A 15,028-nucleotide genomic window follows, 5' to 3' on the forward strand; every position below is an offset into this window, starting at 1 on the left:
TCCCACAATTCTGTTCTGTCTACTCTGCCTACCTAATTTTCTGTCCTCTTAAAGGGCCAAGGCAGTTTCTTTATTAATCAATGAAAGTAACACATAGACACTCCTCCATCACATTTCTGTACTACCTTGTGCTAGAGGACCTGGCATATCTGTATGGGATCGAATGTGTATTATGTATATGGGATGATGCCTATTCCTGATTATATCTTGTACCTGAATAAATAATAAAGTCAATTCTGTATCATCTTGTATAAATTCACCTATTTCAGTATGCAAAACAACTTTCTGCATATTGTGAATCAGTAACTATATTGAGAGATTCTTTAAAATCCTTTAGTACCATGAGAATAACATATAGTTCTGACTTTTGGTCAGAATCATAAGGGCTTTGATCCACTTAGATTTTCTGATTTGTAACCTGCCTTTCCTTATTTATTTGCATCAATATAGAATGTAGGGGCTCCACTTAATTGATGTGTCCTGTACAATGAGAGGAAGGATCAAGTTAGTTCTCTTTATAAGTTGAATTCTCTTGCTTTTGCTATAGTTGTTTTTAGTCTCTCAAAAAAATTACTACAAGCTCTTTACCAGGATTCACTTTTTCCCATAATTTGTCAGTTTCATCATTATTAAAAGGTACTGTAGTAAAGGTACTATAGTTTCTGCTGGGTCTATTCCTACTAATTGATGAAGTCTCAATTTCCTCTTAGAATTAACTCAGAGACCTTTTCCATATAAGTTTTTAATTTTTTACTTGTTTTATGTAGTAAAAAGAAGATTCTTTCTAAGATAATATCTTCCCTCTGCATTAAAATTCCTGTAGGGGAATGTTTGGAGGGTAATATGACCAGAATGCAGACCACACAATCCACATGTGCTTTCCATAATTTCTCTTCTACCAAAGCCTATTCTCTTTCAGTTTCAGCTAATAATTTCCTGGGACTGTTTAAGTCTGTCACTATCTAAGGTTTTGTTTAAATTAATCAGGTGCTCAGAACCTATCCCAATAGTGTGTCATAGATGGGAAATGTCTCCTAACAATCTTTGGAAGTCATTAAGTGTCTGTAATCTATCTCTCCTAATTTGGAAGTCATTAAGTGTCTATAATCTATCTCTCCTAATTTGCACCTTTTGGTGTCTAAATTTTGTGAACCTATTTTATAACCCAAAATAATTAATAGAATCTCCTCTTTGTGTTTTTTTTTTTCTTTCAGGAGCAATTTGTAATTGCCCAGCAAGGCAAAAATTTTCTTTGCTTCTTCAAACATTCTTTCTAAAGTATCTACATTTGAATCAGATAACAAAATGTCATCCATGTAATGGTAAACTCTAGCTTCAAGAAATTGCTTTTGTATCATTTCCAATGGCTTGACTTACAAAATATTGACACAGGGTGGAGCTATTTAACATTCCCTGTGGGAGACTCTTCTATTGATATTGTTTAGCAGGTGGAGAATTATTATAAATAGGTACTGTGAAGGCAAGTTTTCTCTGCCTTTTTCTTGTAAAGGTATAGTGAAGAAACAATCTTTTAAATCAGTAATTTTAAGAGGCCATACTTTAGGTAATAAAGAATTCAAAGGAATGCCAGACTGTAGAGAGTCTATTGGCTGAATCATCTTATTAACAGCTCTGTTAACATTCTCCATGTCCAGATTTCCTTTTAACAACAAATACAGGAGAATTCCAAAGATTAGTTGATTCTTCAACATGGTGAGCATCTAGTTGCTCCTGTACCAGCTATTCTAAAGCCTGCAGGTTTCTCTATTGCTAAAGATCATTGTGAAACCCATACAGGGTTGTCTGTCAGCCATTTTAAAGGTAGGGCTATTGGTGACTTTAAAATATCCACAGCTGTTGTGCCCTATTCTTGTACAACATGAATGGTCGGTGACTGTCCTTTATAATATCTTGTAATATTTTTCCCAGAAACATATGTTGATTTATGGTTTGTTTGTAAAATTGGGGAAATGTTAATCTAAGTATTCCATTGCTGTAACAAATTAAGTCCCTAAAAATTTATTGTTATGTTAGCCACATATGGTTTTAATAGTCCTCTCTGTCCTTCTGGCCCTATACATTGATCCATATCGTGCTCTGCTTTACCCAAAATAAAGTTCCAATCCCTCAAAACAGAAAATTTACATCCTGAAGAGGCCAATTTGGATGCCAAGTTTCTGATGAAATTATTGTTACGTCCACACCTGTGTCTACCAGACCTTCAACGACACTGCCATTTATTCATATTTTTTAATTTTGGTCTTTGTTCACTTTTAGTTTTCAAAAATACTTGCTTTATGATTTCTCCTGAATTTTTTTTGTTTTCATTTCTATAGGTGTTCTATTATCCAGAGCAGTATGGTTTCTTACTATAGGCATTAGGTTTTTTAATTGATCTGGGAGTTTCCTCTATGATGGCAGGAAATGACTGAACTGAATTTGGCATAGGGGCCTATGAGAGGCCCCTCATGGAATTTTCCAATGGCAAAGGATTACCTTGAATATTCCTCGTTAACCTACATTCATTAGTCCAATGCCTGCCTTTGCCATACCTTCTGCATAATCCGGAAGCGAGGGGTGTTTCTGAATGGATTATTTTTAGAAAAAACATTGTTTCTTGGAATGCCCTGTCTACAATCACTTTAGTGACCTTGTTTGCCACAATTATTAGAGTTGATATTTTTTCTTTTTCTTTAACCTCTGGAAATCTCTACTATCCATGTATCATCATGGTCATAAGATTCAATATTGTGTCTCAAATCCATTCCTCCAAAGGTGCTGACCTTGTTTTTAGTGGCCTAATTATCCTTTTTCATTGAGAAATAACATTTTCAAAAGCTAGAGATTCAATTATTATTTGTCTAGTTTCTGCATTTGGTATCATTCTATTTACTGCTGAAGTCAATCTTTATAAGAAATCCATAAAGGCATCCTTTGGGCCCTGTATAACTTTAGTAAATGACTCAATTTTCTTTCCTTTTCTCCAGTTCTATCCCAAGCATTCAAAGCTGCTGTGCAGCATAAATCCAGGATATGGTCATCATATACAGCTTGTCTTTTTATAGTAGCATATTCTCCTCCAAGAATTTGATCTTGGGAGATTTCCCTACTTCTAGCTTTACTCCATTGTTCAATAATCTTTGCCTCTTCTCTGAACCACATACTCTATTGTAATTTTGGACCTGGCTCTAAAACACCTTTAACCAATTCTAACCATTCTTTAGGGATAATTCTATTACAAACTGACCATGAGTTTAATATTTGTTTCACAAAAGGTGAATGCATGCCATATGAGACTATTCCTTTTTTGAATCTCCTTAAATCTAACATTGGCACAGGAGTACAGTTAGCTGTAAAAGAGCCTCTGCCATTTGCCAATTCCTGTAAGGTTACTGGACATATTAAGGTTGGTTGTCTGAAAAGCTTAGGCTGTTCCTCTCTGTTCTTATAATGCAATGCCGAAATCGGCTCTCCATTAAATTCTTCTGTCTTGATTTGAATATCTCTGTGATCTATTTTATTAGGTTTTTCTAAGGCCTGCATTTTAGCACTCAGATTTATCAACTTTTTATGGATAAGATAAAAATAATAAAGCTGATAGTGTTTACAATTGGCATTACATAAATCCCTTCTAAATTATATATCTTCTCATTTAATTGTTCCATTTTCAAACTATTTATCATTTTCTCAGAGACCCAAATCCCTACATTGTTAATGTGAAAAAACCTCTTTATTTTAACTAATTCCTCCCTTTAAGAATTCCTAATTGTCTTACCAGATCTACTGGTGATGTTGACAAAGATGTGGGGCTGAATGCTGCTGCATAGAACAGTGGAAGCCTGACTGGGTTTCAAGGCAGCTGCTTAGTTTGGCAGCAGATAGAGAAGGGAGCTCAGGGATAACCCATGGTGGGGGGAGAAAGAGAGAGACAGACACACACACACGAGAGAGAGAGAGAGAGAGAGAGAGAGAGCTGAAAACGCACAGGGTTTCAGAAAAGCACGTATGGTGAGGGGCTACCTGAAGGCAGAACCAGCCAGTCTAGGGCCGTTGAGTCTTGTGGTGTTTGGAGCCCAGATACTTCTGGAGTTTGGGTGGCAGCTGGAGACTGTTTCAGAGAGGCTACAACAGGAAAATCCCAAACTCACTCAGAGGCTTGGGGAAAAAAAGAAAAGAAAGCCTAGCCAGGTGGAGCTGGAGCCCCAGTGTAGCTCCAGCCTGTCAGCCTGTGCCGGTGGCTTTTTCGTGAATTCATACCCCAAATGTTGGGCACCAAATGTAACATGAGTAATTAAAAACCCAGAGACAGGTATTAGGGTTCAAACTGAAGATCAGAAAAACAAAGCGGTCAGCCACTCCCTCTTACCTCTGCCTCAAACCAAAATGTCAATTCTGCTTTCATGAATCCTCAGAATGAGACTGAGAGTGAGGCCTGTCTCTTCCTATTTTATATTCCTCTTTAGTATTGGAATTAAAGGTGTGCACCCCCCTGCCCAGCTTTTAACTAACTAGTATGGCTGCTGGGATTAAAGGTATGTGCAACCACTGCCTGGCCTGTATGACTGACTATGTATGTATGATTTGCAATGACCTTCAGACCAGCTTAATTTATTAAAAACACAAATAATATATCACTGCAATTTCCTACTTTCTAAACTGTGTCTATAGACATTCTCCCTTGTGGTGTCCACAGGACTAGTCTGAGGGGGAGGAGGAGCCATGTTCGTGTGTTCATTTCTTTGAGATGGATATTAAAAACTGTCTAAAGGTAGCCAGCTCACTCATGCTAGCCAGATGGAGGGGCCAGGCTAACTTGAGTTGCAGGCATTGCCATAGCCTTGTGTGGTACTGGCATCATGTTGCTCTTACACATGCTTGCCCTTGGCCCAGAGCCATGGAAAGTGTCTATTATACAGAAGATCTCTTCAGGGGCTTACACGACTGCTCTGATGAGAACCGATTTATTAGCATTTGCAAGAACATTCTTTTTGCAGTTTTACCTTTTTATCGACATCCTTGGGATTGAACCGAGGGCCATGCACATGTTCACTGAGCATCCAAACCAGTCTCACATAAATATTCATTATCAGCCATTTCAGTGTCTAGTCCGAAGGTGAGAGAACGTGAACTTGGGTTTCCCTTTTCTTTCTGTCTTCCCTCCAAGAGTGGTCCAGAGGTCCCTGGAGCATGCCTGTCAGTTTTAAATACTTTAGTTCAGAGACCAGAGATCTGAGTATAATTGCAGGTAACACCCATGTTTCTCACCCTTCTTCCTTTGTTGGGAGTCAGCTTGCAATATCCTGACTTTCTAGTGACCAAGAATGTAGAAAATGGACATTCTTGAGATCTCAGTTAAAAGATGACTTGGGGATCTTAGGCAGCATCCAAAAAACCAGTGGCACCAGAAGCTCGCTCCTTTCCTCCGTGTGGAGACAGGAAGCACTTGCAATCGAGATGTGGAACTGAGGGTGGTTTATCTCTATACCCTCTTACCCGTAGGATCATGATAAAGGGAGCTTATTCTAGCATTGCCTGACTTCATCCTGACGGTCACTCTGTTATACCCTGCAGGGTAGTTACATTACATATATTACAAGGCTAGGATGGTTTAATTTGGAGGTTTCCAAGTGAGGTGACATGTGTTTCTTAGCAACTGGCAGAAATGTAGTGACTTGGTTGGAAGCTGTAAGGATGAGCTCATCTCTGTGCTTCAAGGCAGCTGCACTGGGGAGGGTGGCTACTGTCCTCTAGCGAGGCTCTGCTCTCATCTCTCATTCATAATGGAACAAGGCTCATTTTTTTCACATTATAATATCTCCATGGGTGCACCATTGCCCACCCCTGCTGTAGCTTAGCACAGAAAGCTCACATCTTGACAAGATCTATGTTGCCCTGTAAACTGCACATTCTGGAAGGGGGAATAAAAGAGCTAAATTCCCAGCTCATACGCCTTTGTGGTGTATGTGGCGTTGTCAACTGAACCATCTCGGTTTCTGGAATGACTCGTTCACATAATCTGGAATACAGTACCTGCTCTTGGGGGTCCTCGTGTTTGTTGTCTTGTGTATCTTTTCTCTGGGGGGTCGAAGTCGGAACTCCGGGATGGGCAAGCAGTCTCCTCTACCTGTGTGGATGTTGGTGAAGTAAGCTTGGTTCTTAATATGCCTCTGGCATGAAACTTAATATCTACCGCTGTCCCCTCTGCTTCCATGCAGGTGGCTCCAGGAAGGAGGTGACTGAGCACTGGGAATGGCTTGAGCAGAATCTATTGCAGACACTCTCCATCTTCGAGAATGAGAATGACATCACCACATTTGTAAGAGGAAAAATACAGGTAGTGGTAGCCTTTTCATTTTGCTTTCGTTGAATGTTGTTGAAATATGTAGTATGTGTGTATAAAATTTTCAAAGGATAAAAAAAAATACTTATAAACATACCAAAGCCCTTCAACTGGAAAAAAATCTAAACCACAGAAATATTGAAAAATAAGAGCTCCATATGACCCACCTGTGTGCCCTTCGCTCAGACTTGTCTTGACCTTCCACCCAGCTTAGGATTCTTAAGGCTAACTAACCTTTAAGAGGGACTTCCTCCTAAATCCTTCAGTGTGTGCGTTCCAATAGTGATATCTGATGAAAACACATAGCATCATTTACCAATGTGTATAAATGTATCATTTTTACAGCACTTTAATGCTTAGTATATATTCTAATTTTTTTAAATTAGATTTATGTATGTGTACAAGTGTTTTGTGTACATGTGTGTATGTGCACCATGTATGTACTTCGTGCCCTCCAACATAAGAAAAGGGCATCAGAGCCCCTGGATTTACTGATGCTTGGGAGTTCCCATGCGGATGCCCAGAACCAAACCTAGTCCTCTGCAAGAACAGTCAGTGCCCTTAGCTGCCGAGCTTCTCCGCAGTCCCGTGTATTCCAGTCTAAACGGGGTTGATTGTACCCTCGATGGCTGTGAGTTTCAGCCTCTAAGGGAACTGAATTTCATTTGCATCTCTTTAGTGCCCTTCAGTCTGGAACATTTCCACAGCCATCCCTTATGTCTTATGACATTAATGATGTTCAACTGCGCACTTCTGGTTTTTAGAAAAGGATATTTCATTTGAGGCTCTGTCAGATGTCTCTCTGTGATTGAATTCAAGTTCTGCCTTCCTGAAACAGCATGCTACTTAAGCAATCTTGTGTCCTCCTTGGGCTGCCATGTCCTCAGGGACATGATACTTATCTGCCACCCGCTGGTGTCATGAACACAGTCAAAGTGGTGTCCGTTTTCCACTATAGAATCCATACTTTTATGTTTACATATTTCTATAGGAAGATATTTTAAACCATAAATAATCCAATTTTTTTGTCAAAATTTCCCTGTTGGTGTCATATCCATTAATGTTTTTTTTTAAAAAAAAATCTGAATAGTTCTTCAGGTAAAAGTTTGCAAATGATGGTTTTATTAAATATGAAATTGGCACTCACAGACTACTATCAACTACAGACGTTCTTTCAATATTATTATTTAAAAAGTTCCCCGTCTTTTTTCATTTCACAATACAATGCAGAATCATAGACTTCCTTTTTGTCTCTTTGTTTGGAGTGTGTTATAATTAGTTCAGTCACTACCTGTGCTTTGATGTTTAGGTGCCGTCCAACATTTTGTGACTATAAATTCTGTTGCATTTAGAATTTCAGGCGTTTGTGCTTGCGTATGGTTGGGACCGTCTGTACCTTGAACTTGCAGAAGTCGAACTGCCAGATTGCAGAGTAAATTGTGCAATCTGTAAACAGATTGTGTGCTGTTTTGCAAAGTATCTCAGTTCCCTCTAGGATGCTGTACCATTTTGTAGAAGGAAGCGGCGGGGCTGCGTTCCGCCACCCGGCCGCGGGCTAGCTTTACACCCGAAATAATTACACGGAAACTGTATTCTTTTAAAACACTGCCTGGCCCATAGTTTCAGCCTCTTATTGGCTAATTCTCACATCTTCCCTTAACCCATATTTAGTAATCTGTATAGCACCACGAGGTGTGGCTTACCAGGAGAGATCTTAACCTGCTTCCATCTCAGAGAGGAGAAGCATGGAGCCTCACTATGGCAACTGCCTGAAGCGTCTCCCCAACTCTGCTTCCTTTTTCCCACAATTCTGTTCTTTCTACTCCGCCTACCTAATTTTCTGTCTCTTAAAGGGCCAAGGCAGTTTTCTTTATTAATTAACCAATGAAAGTAACATAGACAGATAACTCTCCTCCATCACCATTTTATATTCCCACTAGCACATGTGCAAGCACCTCCTTCCCTGCAGCTTCTCCAACAGCGTGGATTCTTCAACTTTCCAACTTCTGCCAACTTTAAGGCAACTTTTTTCAACAACTTGTCTTTGAACGAGCTTGGGTAGCATTTCCTATGCTAAGGGCCACAGTCTGTGTCTATTTATACATGACTGCATATATCTTCTGCTTATCTTTTACAGGATTTGTGGGTCTTATTTTTCTTGAATGGTGTGTGTGTGTGTGTGTGTGTGTGTGAAGACCAGAGGAAAGTCTGGGATGTCTTTCCTCAAGTGCTGTCTAGCTCTTCTTTTGTCTTTTAAAGACAGACTCCCTCTCTGGCCCGGGACTTGCAAGGACACTTCTGTCTGGCTTGCAAGCCCTAGGGACCCCCCTGCCTGTCTCTGTCTCCACAGTGCTGGGATGCTCCACCATGCCCAGCTTTGGTTTACTGGAGTCTAAGTATTGATTTTAGGCTCTCGTTCCTGCAAAGCAAGGACTTTATGCTGGGCTATGTTCCCAGCAACCCCCCACTTTTTTTTTTTAATTTCATAAAGTCATTTTTCTGGAAAGGTCATTTGCCTTTTGTTGGTGATACACATGTTGTAGCTATTTCTCCTGCTTGTCATTTGTCATCAGACTTTGCTCCTAATAATTTTTGCCACACAAAAGTTGCAGGGTGACTTTTTGTGTATGGGGGATGCTCAAAATGATTAATTCGTTCTGTTTTAGCATCTGGGTTTTTAGACATTGTTTAAAAACCTTCTTTAGAACCAAAATAAGGGGAATTCTAGTGAGCGGTCTGGCAGAAGGCTGCTGTAAAATCCCGTAGGAGCAGCCAGTGTTCTCTTTCCTCTTTCTACATGACTTTTTCACGAGCAGGTAACAATTGAAACAGGAGCGTTGATGACAGATGGAACTCCATCGCCCTCTAGGGTCTGATGTGTTTAAGTAGGGAGCTGAATTCACAGTGGCTTATACTCAACTCTGTAGAAAAAGTGCATACAGGAACCTCAGCCTGCTTCTCATGCCCGGCCTTCCCTCAGAATGGAGGGACAATCTCCATTCAGAATTCCCTAATAGAGACTAAGAAAGGGGGCGGGGCTAACAATTGGGAAGGGCCAGATACCGACAACTTAAGAGTGTGTGTGTGTGTGTGTGTGTGTGTGTGTGTGTGAAATAATTGGGAGTTGTGTAGTGAAACTCAGACTCTATATATAATGCATGTATGTGAGTATAGAAATCAGGAGAGCTTCTAATTGTGTCATGTGTGAGGGGCTGGAGGAAAGAGGGAGAAGACACACAGACATCCGACAACATAGGTCACCAGGGCCCGTGCCACAGTCCTGCCTCTGATGCTGCCATCTCTGTATATAAAGAAAGGTATTGAGGAATAAGCAAGCTTCTGGGGGAAGGACAAATTATGTCAAGTAACTTCTCTTCTCATTACATTAAATATGTCAGGTTTATTTCCCCTGAAACCATTTATGAGGAGGGAATTCCAATTAAAGCAATAATGTGCGAAATAATGTCATTCATGTGCAAATGAGTGGCTTGCTGGTTCACAGATTGCCCAGTAAGTACTTAAGGGGACTAGCAGGTTTATTTGTTATGGGATCTAACTAACTTTTGTAAATTATAAATACGATAGTTACCTAGACAGGCAACAGGAATTCTAGAGCCATGCACAGCATTTTGTATACGTACTTCTAGATGCTTCAACATGTTGATCACAGTGGTCGTATTCTGTGTTCCTATGCTGCCTTGACTAATATCTATTTATAGAATTATAGTTGTTGGGGTTTTTTGGATTTTTTGTTTGTTTTTTTGTTTTCATTTTGGTTTTTTGAAACAGGTTTTTTCTGTGTATCCTTGGCTGTCCTGGAACTAGCTCTTATAGTCCAGGCTGGCCTCAAAGTCAGAAAGATCCACCTGCATCTGCCTCCCAAGTGCTGGGATTAAAGACATGTGCCACCACTGCCTAGCTAATTATAGTTGTTTTAACCAAATATAACTCTCCATAGTTAACTTCACTTTGTCTTTCTAGAAGTTACTTTTGCTTCTAAATTAGCAAGGGACAGGCAAATAAAGATACAGTTACCACTTTAGTTTACATGACTGTTGCCACCGATTCTATTTCTCTGACTTCCTTTAGGATAGAGGTTATCAGATAAAGCGATTAAAACATTGTAATGAACCAAAACTCTTCAATGGACTGTAAGTACAGGTTGTTGTGCCAGAATGCCAGGATGTAAGTTCATTCTCACAACTTTTAAAGGCTTATTTTATTATTTTCATTAGGTGTGTGTACCTATGTCTGTGAGGGATCTGTGCCCAATAGCATGGGTGACTGCAGAGCTGGAGTTACAGGCCGTTGTGAGCCACCTCATGTGTGTCCTGGGAACCGAACTTGGGTCCTCTAGAAGATCAAGCAGTCCTTGCTCTTAACCTGAGTCATCTCTCCTGCCTATTGCTAGAATGACTTTGAAATTTAATGTCCTCGTGCTTTAATTATCAGTCCTTGGTTATAAAGCTAAACATTTTCTCATGTTTACCAAGTTTTTGGGGGGAAGGTTGTTTGGTTGGTTGGTTGTTTTTGTTTTGTTTTTTATGTGTATTTGTTTTGTTTTGTTTTGTTTGGGGATAGGGTCTCATAATGCAGGCCTGGCCTGTCTAGAACTTACTGTGTAGACCAGGCTGGTCTTGAACTCACCAAGATCTCTCTGCCTCTGCCTCCCAGGTGCTGAGATTAAAGCATACACCACAATGGCTAGCGTCTGGTTTGCCAAGTTAATCTTTCTCTTCAAGTACACCTTTACACAGCTAAATTTACATGAAGCATCCAGTGTGTTAGATACACTGAACTTCTCAGTTTATGAGAGCTGTTGCCTAGAACCAGAGTGATTTATTTTGGACTAAGTAGAACCCATAGAACTTTGATGAAGAAACATTCCATCCTGTGTTCCAGCAACCTGGCCTTAAGGACGGCTTGGGCATTCTGGACTCTGTCTTTTCCTAAAGGTGGGAAAGTTGGAGGAGGGGCTATTGATTGATCTATTGATGAATTACATCAGGTTCTAGAGTGTCTTGAGCTATCACTCCTTGGTTTTATACTTTCATCAATCTATTCATCCTTAAAAACATGTTTAAGTTTAAAATGAGCATTCTAGAAGTTGGTGTTTAGCATAGTGTTTTTGTACCAAGACATACAGAGCCTTTCCTGTGGTCTGCTGTGTATCACTTAGTATTAATGTTCTCCCTATTCTGACTTAGTAAGAGATTTGCCACAGAGCAGCAAATAGAAGCCCACTTGAGGTTTCCAGGCTTGTTCTAGGCCGCTGGGGTTGCCTAGGAAATGCTGGTGCTGCTTCCTGTTACTAGGTTCTCCTCTTAGTTGTGTGTGCCTTCTTATTCACTTCTTCCCTTCATTCATTCTTCCTTCCTTCCTCCTTTCTTTTTTATTTCTTTCTTTTTTTCTTTCTTCTTTTTTTCTTTTTGCTTGGAAACAGTCTCACTCTGTAGCCCAGGTTGACCCAGAAGTTACTATGTAGCCCAGGCTGGCTTCGAACTCATCAAGCTCCTTCTGAACTCTTCCTACCCGGTGATCCAATACCCTCACACTACCTCTGGTTGTCTGGCATTCCTCATGTAACTCTGCTGATGCCTGTTCATGCCTAGAATAACCTGGGTCCAACTCCTCGGCCTCCATGGACCTCAACATCCCTGTTCTCTCCAAGGGTTTATAGCAGAACTAATTAGAGGAAAACAGTCTCCTCTTAGGTATTCTCCCAGGACAAATAACGTTGCTATTTTGGATGCTAGCCGTACTGCTACCCCCGGTGATGATGGACGAGTCCACACCTGGAAACTTAGTTTTCTAAACATCTACACTGCAAAACAGTATAGATTCCTCAATCCACAACTGAGATCATACAATAAAAAACAAAACACGGCTCCTAAAGATATATTCTCACTTGGGATTCCAACATATTCTCTTCTAAGAATATCGAACTAGATACCTTTTGATGTTAGGTAATGTAAATGTTCAAGGCACCATTGTTAGTGTTAGAACTCACATTTAATGGCTGAGGAAAGTATTAACAGAATCCAGTGTAAACTGAAGGAGCATAGAACTGAGAACATTTAGATGGAATTACATGTTGCTTAGTCTCCCAGGGAGGAGAGGGTGACGGGTGAGGGATGGTCAGGGAGCCATCTTGTGTTGTGGATTCAGTTCAGGCTTTGGTAGGACTATTGCTGGCAAGTCTCCACTTCAAAACATGGCTGTACAAAAGCTGAGTGGGCTGAGAATCTTAACGGGAAGCCCCTGTGATAATTCTGGCTTGTGCTGGGGGTCTAGGGGTGGCTCTGAAGGTAGAATAGATTGAAGATGAGCTGTGAACTTTTGCTCACGTAGGGATTCGACTGTTTGCTCTTAGCTGTGTATCCAAGACTTTCAGTCACATGAAAGGTGATGAGGTTTTTGGAAGACTGAGGCCTTCCCTTCTGCCACCATGGCAGGCCACAAGGGAAAAGGTGTGGCAATGGACATGAAATTCAGGAAACTATTTCAGTGGATGACACAGGGAATCGCCCGTGCTTTGTGTGAGGGGAAAGAATCATAGAAAGAAGGTTCACAGGGAGGTGGGAATTAACTAATGCAGGCTTTGAGGGTTGGTGATGTGCCTGAAACAGTTACAGGGGACTCGGAGTAACAGGATCAGAGCCAAGAAGGTGAGAGTTATAGGAGACCTTGGGCCAGCTGGGGTGGAACTCTCCCAGGGAACTATCCAGACCCTGTACAACGAAGGAAAAGCTGGTCTGTCTCTGGTGTGACAGAAGTGGTGAGCTACTTAGGTCATTGATTATAAAAATTATGTAGTCAAAGTTATTTTTTTTAATTAGCCTTCCTTATATTTTGCATATGGGTGTTTTGCATGTGCAAGTATGTCCCATGCCTCATACATGTGCATAGTGCCTGTGGAGACCAGAAGAGGAAGCTGGATGCCCTGAAATTTGAGTTAGGGACAGTTGTGAACCACCATGAGGGTGCTGGGAATTGAACCCAAGTCCCCCGAAATACAAATGCTCTTAACTGCTGAGCCCTTGCTCCACTTGCTAAAAAACAGCTTGTGTGTGTGTGTGTGTGTGTGTGTGTGTGTGTGTGTGTGTGTGTGCGTGTGTGTGTGTATGCATGTTTGTGAGGTGGATGCATGTGCATGGATGTACAAGTGTAGAGGTCAGAGGGCAATGTTAAGGTGTTCTTCTCATTGCTCTCCACCTTATTTTATGAAACAATATCTTTCACAGACTCTGGAAGTCTCTAATTCAGCTAGACAGGTTAACCTCAAAGTACCCAGGTCTCCCTGTGTCTCCATCATCAGAGCTAGCATTAGAGAGATGGGCCTCCACAGCTGGTTTCCAGGTAGGTTGCGGGCAGCAACCACTTTACTAACTGATCCAGGCAGCTATCCAATCCCCCAGAATTTGTTTCAAGAGGATGTTTGTGGGGAATATTAAGGCCACAATGGAAGGATTAGAGCCCAGTGGGTAGCCTGAAGGCCAGGAGTTGTAGCTGTAGTGATCCTGTCGTAAGTGTTTATCCTGAAGGACGTGGCCATATCTGGGGAAATCCCAGAGTTTTCACAAGTTCACACAGATCCAGGTGACACTCTGGGCCCTGAATCCATGGCTGTTTTCCTTTGAAGTCCAGACTGTTCCAATGAGAGTGAGATCAGAGAAAATTAAGATGGCGCATGGACCAATTTTATGATTACAGAGTCAATCATGGAATCCAAGGGAGCCTTCTCTTTTAAAGAATATTACATTTTGTGTGTGTATATGTGTATGCATAATCACACACATGTCTTGCCATGTGTGCCGCAGTACCCAGGTGGAAGTTAAGAGGACAACTTGCAGGAGTCTGTCTCTCCTTCCACCATATGGGTCCTAGGGATTGAACTCAGATCGTCAGATTTGACAAGTGCCTTTAGCCCCTGAGCCCAAGGTAGCTTTCTTCTCTAAAGAGATGCACAAAAAACAATCTTCAGGGAGTTGCAGAGGATTTGGCTAGCAGCTAACGGCTTCTCAGGCGACCAGAAAGACTCAGCAGCAGATTTAGAGTAGCTCAGTCACTTGCTATGCACACATTCTCTCTCCTGCCCAGTCATCAAAGAATCTCGTGTCTAATTGACTTCCCTTCTTGTATCCATTTGTTTCCGGCTCCGATGACTCCTGAGGTGGGGGGGTCTCTGGTCAGATGACCATTAGTGATGACAAGTCGGTCCTTTCTCCCTTGGCCAAACAAATGGTGATTCTTTTTTATATAAAGGCAGAGCTGACCTTTATGATAACCCTGTCATGATGCACTTAATAAAAATTAAGCTGGCAAGGGCCTTTTATTTCCTTATTTTGAGATAAACAGCTTCATTGCTAATGAACATAGGCTTCAATGAGCACCAATGGATGGGCAGTAAGATCCTTGGAGAATCTTTTAGTGCAGAAATGCTGCTTGTTAATTGGCTAAGCATGAAGGCTCTTGAGAAGCTGAAACAAGAGGATCACAGTGAATCCAAGGCCAGGCTGGACTGCATCATCAGTTCCAGGCCAACCTGGAACTAACCAGAAGCTTAGAATCCGATGGGTTGCCTTGGAAGGGAATTAATCTTTAAAACAAATCCGGTCTTAAACGTGTTTTGCTCCCATCTCTTCGGCGGCCGTCATAATTCCACCCGTATGCTTTGTCCCCAATTAG

At 41.1% G+C, this 15,028-nt stretch overlaps 1 protein-coding gene across 1 annotated transcript in view; it reads left to right on the forward strand.

The window, feature by feature from the left end:
• The window catches only part of Tbc1d9 (TBC1 domain family member 9), a 114,962-nt gene that overhangs the window by 60,551 nt on the left and 39,383 nt on the right, over positions 1-15,028 (forward strand). Inside the window, exon 3 of the mRNA XM_038312655.1 lies at positions 6,216-6,334. Coding sequence (XP_038168583.1) covers positions 6,216-6,334 — 119 coding nt within the window. The remainder of the gene's footprint in view (positions 1-6,215; positions 6,335-15,028) is intronic.

The sequence above is a fragment of the Arvicola amphibius genome, chromosome 15, assembly GCF_903992535.2.
Source record: "Arvicola amphibius chromosome 15, mArvAmp1.2, whole genome shotgun sequence".
NCBI lineage: Eukaryota > Metazoa > Chordata > Mammalia > Rodentia > Cricetidae > Arvicola > Arvicola amphibius.